Source organism: Camponotus vicinus, unplaced genomic scaffold (genome assembly GCF_025532165.1).
Source record: "Camponotus vicinus isolate PSW18456_S1 unplaced genomic scaffold, iyCamVici1.0 SCAF_5, whole genome shotgun sequence".
Lineage (NCBI taxonomy): Eukaryota > Metazoa > Arthropoda > Insecta > Hymenoptera > Formicidae > Camponotus > Camponotus vicinus.
Window position 1 is genome coordinate 18,198,790 of NW_028141977.1, and position 8,272 is coordinate 18,207,061.

The window sequence follows — 8,272 nt, forward strand, 5'->3', positions numbered from 1 at the left end:
CTTTTAAATAGAGAGATCTAGAAAATAAAAAATATTTTATCCATTTAAATAATTAATAATTGATAATTTTAAATAATTAAAACTTTATTTTATACACATATTCACATAAAAAATTTGACACATTATATAATATCCTCGTTCTTCACTCGTATTCAATTATTCCGTTAAAGATTGATCGAGAATCATGAATTGCGATTAATTGGTTCGCGATAATTCAGTCACAATTTTCGCAAAATATGGCGAAAACAGAGATAAACCGTTACAACCCTTTAATTAATGCCGCAGATGCGAAACATTTTAACGTGACATGGATGCACGAACGCACTTACCGCGTTATCATCTTGGTGCGTCGAGATTAATGAGAGAAAATGGTTTCGATATAGCCTGTCTCTATAAATCGCTCGTGGTAAAACTCGCGAAGTTAATTAAATAGAAACCGCGGTCCTCACACGCCATACGAAAATAGCGGCATCAATCGTTCCTGCCATTTTAATTAAATAATGCAGGAATGTAAAAAAACGGCTGTTTAACACAAGCGCATTTTTGTATTCATTTATTAATTCATTCTCAGCTAAAATATAAAAATTTATATTCTAATAGCGCGATTATAAACATGTCGCCGCCTCGAACATTAAAATAATCCTCGCTTTTATTTGTTATTATAAATAAGTCGTAGCTGTTCTACGTAATTTTTCGGAGTATTAATATGCAAAAGCAAAAAAATGATTAAAGACGACTTGATAAAAATTTTGTGATTTTAGAGTATATGTAAATTGTACGAAATGATCATTTCTTTTTTTTTTACATTTTTGTCTAGATTATATATTATCTTGATTTAGCGTTAGATCAATTCAGTTTTAAAATCTAATTACATATTTTTGATGTCTCGCTTTAATCGCGATTTTATCCATGTCTTCCAATAATAATCGACGAATTAAATTAGACGCGACGTGATATCATTTGAATTTCATTAGAATTTCATTAGAATTCTATACGAAAAGAGAGTTTTCGATATGTGCTTTATCGTTCTATGGAATGCAAATGGTAACATAGTAAGAAACTAATTTATTTCAATGTATTCATGAAAAATTTACATTTGTTTTTTTGCGAATCAAAAATCATAAATCAATATGACATGAATGAGGAAACAAGAGCCTTAGCTCGCCTATTAAAGATTATCTAGTTTCAGCCATGCGCATATTATTAAAAGTTTGTAAATTAGATAAAATAGCAGACTCATAAATAGAAATGTATGATAGTCAGGAAATAGGAAAACTACATATATGATTTTTATTAATTCTTTCCGTTATATTAACGAATCTTTTCCTCTTTCCAAATTTCGTCCTTTGCTTAATACAAATTATGAACTGAACTTCTCTAGAAATTAATCAAAGAAAGACCTGTACATGATGATTTATACATCAATTTTCCAACATGAAACATAAAAAAATCGCTACGCGAGTGGGCTGCGTGATTAATAGAAATTGCATGTCCTACTAAACACACGTATAGAAGGAGAATTAATTGATAGTTGTAAACATCACAGCGTAGACGAATGCGAACCCGGAAAATTCGCGTGATCGCCATTTGTACGCTCGCGTCTCAACAACAGGTGACAGAGCGCCGTCACTTCCAGCTGCGTCGTTGCTCTTCACTCGGATTCGATGTCGTTTCACTTACAATTAATACAGCTATCAGTTAGCCCGCTCCCTCTTAGTCGTTTATCAGGCCGCGCCGTGATTGCGCATCGCCAGCTGGCGATGCCAGCTGCGCGCGCGTCCGCCGCATTATTACGCGCATTTTCTCTTTCGACGGGAGATGCGTGCCAGATTTCGTGGATCGGCCATGCTGCTTGCGCAAGCAGCGGACGCCGCAGCTTGCACCGAGATTTCAATCGTCCGGATAAGGACGAAGCCGTTGCGTTCGTTAGAGATTTTCTCTTGCGCGTACGTGGATAGATAATTGCAGTCTATCATAAGAGAAGGAAGAATTATAAGGTAGACTTGGAGAAGATTTATATTCAAATTCTTTCAGCTTTCGGTACCTTCAAGTGTTTACTTAAAATAGATATTTATAATTTGAAAATGTTATATCCGGAGATATCTTGACTCAATATTAATCTGATTTTTATTTGAATTTAATACATCAATTTTTTCGAGAAAAAGATACATGATATTTGACGAATTTTTATTGTAAGTTACGAAAAGAATGTTTAATACACATATTATAATTAATAATAATTATAATATGTGTAACAAAATTGTCTTTTCTATATTAAACATAGATTACTTTCATTTACTTTCATTAGAGTGAATTAATTTATATTTCTTCAATAAATTACATCATCAATATTATTGTGCAAATAAATGTAATATTATGACAAAAGTAAATTTCGAGAACAGAAAGCAAAATTAGTATAGAAAGAATTTTCTAAAAAATGTAACTACTTAGAATTAATACCTGAATTAATGATTTTTTTATATAAACAGCTTATTAATTATTTTAATTGTTATTAATAATTTAGGCATCAAATATGTAACATAAATTTTTAATCGAGGATTTTTAATCGAGAGATGTGTTATTTATAGTTAATATAATATTTTCAATATTATAATTATATAAATACTATCGCGCGTTTTATGACAAAAAAAGAAATCAGTCGAGTTATCACGCTTTTAGCATGAAACTTTTCTCGCAAATAAATGCGATAAGAAGTACTGAAAAACGATATAAAAAGAACGGCAGATATAAAGTATCATGATGATTGATAGCAAAAATCGATCAAAAATATTGAAAAAAAGCGTGAAAGTTATAATTTAATGCGGTAAATTTTATGAAAATATTATGATCAATATTGTACTCCCGATATAAAAATCCTATTTCATGAATTCAATCCCGATTATTTATATTCCGTTGAATGTAAATACAATAACAATAGACGCAAATAAGTATGCATTTTAATAAATCCGCTTTTTTCTTATCACATCAGGGTCATTTGATTATTGCATTCAAACGATCGATAATGTCCGTCAAATTGTCACAATTTAACTACTTTCTAATTGCCGCTTTCTTCTGTTTCTATCAATTGCTCATTATACACATTCCTGCGCGCGGCTATAGTCACTGTGCCATAGTCATTTTATTTAGCATTCGAGAGATGGGAAACCATTGATGTACACGACTCTTGCGTTATACCCTAGGCCTGATCGTGGTGTTTAGAAACTGTTTCTCAATGTCTGAATAAATTTGCAATGGATGACACGTTTTCCTATAGAATAAATATTAGGGGATAAAAATTATTTCGTGAAAGTTAATTTTTAATCCTATTAAGAAAATACTAGCTAAAGTGATTAATAATATAAATTAGCGCTACAATTGCGGTTCTTCGTGAAAAAAAACATTAGACTTCCAATTCTATAAAATATCATAATTCCACATATTATTTTAAATGAGACGATCATTGTTGCAACTAGAGAAGATGGAGTCAGATGACAATTTCATAGAAAACTCGCGATAACATTTCAAGATTATCCTAAATTGATGAGTATTTGAAACCAACCGTAAAAGTAATAAAAAAACGATGGCATTTAAATCTAGATATTACTTTCTAGCTCATTGAAATGCGCGTACTGTGTCTGATTTCGAATTTTCACGGCTGATACGCCACGGTCGCCTTTTTTCCTTGTCGTAAAGTTAATGAACATGAATAAATTCGATTTAATCATTTGCATTTGATTGTAAACGAGTGTCCGATTTTTTTGCAGATACGCTGAATTGCGCAAAAACATAATTATGCTTTTTCTGGAAAATTACACTAATATGTTTATAACATTTCTTTATAATTGAAATGATTACTTAAATATATCTTTCTTTAGAGATAAATTTAAAAACAGACTATTTTTATTATAACAAAAATATTAAAATTTTCATGATATTGTTTTAAATAATGAATATACATAAGGAATATTTAAAATATTTTAACAAATAATATTGTAAACATAAAAATAGAAGAGCGATATTAAACAAATTTTTGCAATTAATTTTAAAGTGTAAAAGGCACCTTACTTTGTTATTTAAATTAGAATAATTATTTTCAAAGAGAAAAGTGGAATTAATTGCGTAAAAAGACAATTCGATAACTGTTGCAGGAAATTCAAAAGAAGCCTCTAACTCCAGAACCAACTCGATCTACGGTAATATCGATGAGCCCGAAGATCCATTCCCCGAATAGGAATCCATCGAGAAACGACGGGTTTTACGCTGTCGAAGTTCCTACCAATTCCGAGATGAGCTTTAGCAATGATACGAGATTATGCGAGATGATCGGTGCTCCAGAGACGAACATGCAGGAGATCTATCGATCTCCGCCAGCTCCATTCGCACCCTGCAATCAAATCGCACCGCTTGCGAACTCGTCGAGGAGCAACGATCCGCCCGTTCGAAACGTCAGCAACACGCCTACGCGATTATTGCCTGCCGTTAACGACAGCGTTATCACGAATGCCGGCGGATATACGACGCCGATTCCGGTTCCGCAGACGCCGCAGAAACACGAATTGTCGCATCCGATCAGCAGACTCTGCGACACGATCGAGTCCGACGAGAAGAGGGAGTCTTCGAGGATGGAGATGGCGAACACGGAGAAGAATGAGGAGGAGAGGATCGCGAGGATTCTTGTTAATAGCGATAATAACAATAACAACGAGACAATCGTCAGGACTATCGAAGCGACTCAGATTGGACGATCGGCCGACGATCACAAGTGTGACCAGTGTGGGAAGACCTTCGTCACGAGAGCCTCGCTCAAGGTATTTTTTATCCAAAGAATTAGTCAGCTAACGTTTTTAAAGACTGCGTGTTTATATTCCTGCGGAAAATGTAGGTTTCATAGATTTCAGCCGCAGCTAGATACATTTTGTAAGATTTAACTATTTAATTCTGCACTTTAATTTCACAAAAATTTAGAAATTTGACATCATAGTTAATGTTAAACTAATGTCACACACTTTTCATTTATGGCTTTATATGCTTGATGTAGGCATCTTAATTCTTCATCATATATGTGCTTATATGCCCGCATTATTAAAAGTTGATTATTAAAAGATAAGATACTAAGACATTTAACACGATTTTTCCTCTTCGACACTTCATAATCATAAATAATTACTGTGTAAAGTCAGATTATCAATATCTACGTTAATTACAAAATCACAGGAAAAGCAAAGGATTCAAAGTCGCGTTCGAGCCTTTTCATTTTTCTACCTTATATTCAATCCCGTATTCTTAAACTTATATTATACTTAGTTATACACCTCGTCTATGTGATTATATCTACCTGATCGCGCTGATTGCAAGATCATAGAAGAGAAAGCAAAGATTCAAAGTCTCATTTGATTCCTTTCATTTTTTCACCTTATTTTCGATCCCATATTCCTAAGCAGCTATACATCTCGCTTATGATGATGTCTACGTGATCATCGCAGGTGCACAGCCGAACACACTCGGGCGAGAAGCCGTTCCGTTGCGCTGATTGCGGCAAACAATTCTCGCAGCTGCGCAACTATAAGTACCACCGCAGCGTGCACGAGGGCACGCGGGAGTTCGCTGCGACTTGTCCGGAATGCGGCAAGTACTTCAACGATCGTGGTTACCTGAGCTCGCATATGAAGATCCATCGGAATCGCAAGGAGTACGGCTGCGCGGAATGCGGCAAGAGTTTCAACCAACGCGTGGCCTACAACATGCACGTGCGCATTCACACGGGCGTGAAGCCGCATCAGTGTGAGCAATGCGGCAAAGCGTTTTCGCGGAAGATGCTGCTCAAGCAACATCTGAGGACCCATTCCGGCGAACGGCCGTATCAGTGCCAGGTCTGCCAGAAAGCGTTCGCCGATCGCTCCAACATGACCCTACACACTAGGCTGCACTCCGGTCTGAAGCCGTACCAGTGCAACCTATGCTCGAAGGCCTTCACCAAGAAGCACCATCTCAAGACGCATCTCAATTACCACACTGGCACTAAGCCATACTCCTGCTCCAACTGCGGTGGCAGGTTCTCGCAGAGTAGCAACATGAGGACTCACTTCAAGAAGTGCATCGTCAACAACGCTGTCGGATTAGCTAAATCCGGCGACGAGACTGGTGTCGATCGCGCCGATCCTGAGGGTAACGTGGCGCCGCAGATGGTCCTGACACCGCCCAACTCTGATCAGGAGTCCAGCATCCTGACACCGATACAGAGCAACGCGTAGGGATCTCTGCTCGAAAAAAGAGACAGATACTTGTATTTCGAAAGTTGATAAAGTTGACGAAGAATGAAGTGAAAATGCTGTTGCGACCGCATCATTATGATGTTCGAAGGAAGATGCACTTGCAGACGTGTTTCTCGCTAGTAAATTGATCGGAAATAGACCGCAAGCTTTCACGTTTTACGTGAGGTTAGTACACGTTCGTAAGCATTTTCTAGGACATATCGAGTTGCTTGCATTAAGAGATAATGCTATAATAATTAGAAAAGGAAATTGTATTAAATTAATTTTTAAAATGTGCATTTTTTTAATCTGATATTTAGTCAATTAAAGTAAGGTTGCGCGAGATTGAAGTGGTATATAAAATGGTATGGTATATAATCTTTGCACTGTGCCTTATTCAGTTCCTGTATTTATTGAATTAATCTCAATGTACATAACTCCGTATATATTAATTTAATATAATATTTAACAATTTGGAGTAAGATTCGAGAAATCATATTAAATTGAGTGTCGATAAATTGAATTTATTTCTCTCCTTACTTCTTCACTTGAAACTAATTTATTTTTCGTTTTGTAAACCGCTGGTTGTTGATTCCAAAGATTTATATGCACAGATCTATGTTTTTTTGAAGTAAGTATTTATAAAATTTCTAATCGATAAAACAAAGTTTATAAACTTAAAATCTTAAAATCTCCAGATTCTTGTGATTTCCATACAATCTATAATTAATAGAAAATATTTTACTTCATTAATTTTTAAATTAAAAATTAAATACTATTTAATTATTAAGATATTATTAAGAGATGACAATAGAAATAACATTAAAGGAAAATCAACCACTCATTATTAACGCAAAGTTGGCGCAACAGATATTATAGATATTTCAACTTCAATATTTGGAAATCGAAATCTTCTTAGCATTCATTCAATTATTATGATGATCTAGCTCTTATATCGGGAATGATTCCGAAGAATCGAGGAATAGATCGTTTCCTAATCGTTTGCATCGAATAATTAATAGTCCGTTCGCCGAAACTGCAACATGTGATTGCAGCATGGGAAGCCCAATTGTCAGTTGCAACACAAATGGCAACTGCAAATGCAATCGGAAAGTCTACCCCGTTTGTAGGAGCTTGTATCTCCTCGTATTTGAAAGTAGCTGCCAGAGAACCGGTTGTTTGAAGAATAACCGAGCTTCCACTTCAAAGTAAATATTTTTCTTTTAATAGAGTGTTTCTATAGCAACATTGAGAATCTATTACAAGAGCAACTTTGTTGTAAAAACTTCAGAAGAAAACTATCATATGGATTTTTACAGTGAGTAATGTAACATTTGCATTCAATCATAAAAATTTTTATCTAAATTAATTGAGATATATGGATTAATTTAAATAAAAAATTCGAGAGGCCCTTTCTAAGGAATTTTTAAGTAAGAAGAAAGAGGCATGAGAAATGAAATAATCAATCAAATAGAATTTAGATACGTAAATAAATAAATGCATTTTCTAATCATTTTCCGATAAAACATGAAAATTGTGTAATATCAAGTATATAATTTTTTTAACAAATAGATTTTGAAATTAGGTCCGAGAGACCTAATATATGTATGTTAAAAACATAAATCAAGTCAAATCAAATCAAACCAAATTAAATTCATATAAATCTATAATGAGGAATATGTAATAAATTCAGCAAAGTATCTGAAATACCGATATCATGTATATTATTTGGTACAGTAATATATTTTATTAATATAAATTCATTGCATATTAATAGAAATATATATATATATATATATATATATATATATATATATTCTGTCTATGATGCGAAGTGCATTAAGTTACAAATAAACATTTATATTGTATAGTTATATTCAATTGTGAATAGATTAAATTATCTCTGTTCAAAATATAATATAAAATAAAGACAATAAAAAATGAAATATTCAAATATTTCTTAATTTATATTAAAAATCTGTGTTTTATTTATCTTCATTGAAAAATAAAAAAGTCTTTCC

General features: G+C 33.7%; 1 protein-coding gene across 1 annotated transcript in view; it reads left to right on the forward strand.

Annotated features, from left to right (window-relative positions):
- Positions 1-7,973, forward strand: part of LOC145972285 (uncharacterized) — a 29,733-nt gene extending 21,760 nt beyond the window's left edge. The window contains exons 3-4 of the mRNA XM_083100773.1: positions 4,149-4,808; positions 5,484-7,973. Coding sequence (XP_082956899.1) covers positions 4,149-4,808; positions 5,484-6,251 — 1,428 coding nt within the window. The 3' untranslated portion in view covers positions 6,252-7,973. The remainder of the gene's footprint in view (positions 1-4,148; positions 4,809-5,483) is intronic.
- The last annotated feature ends 299 nt before the right edge of the window (positions 7,974-8,272 follow it).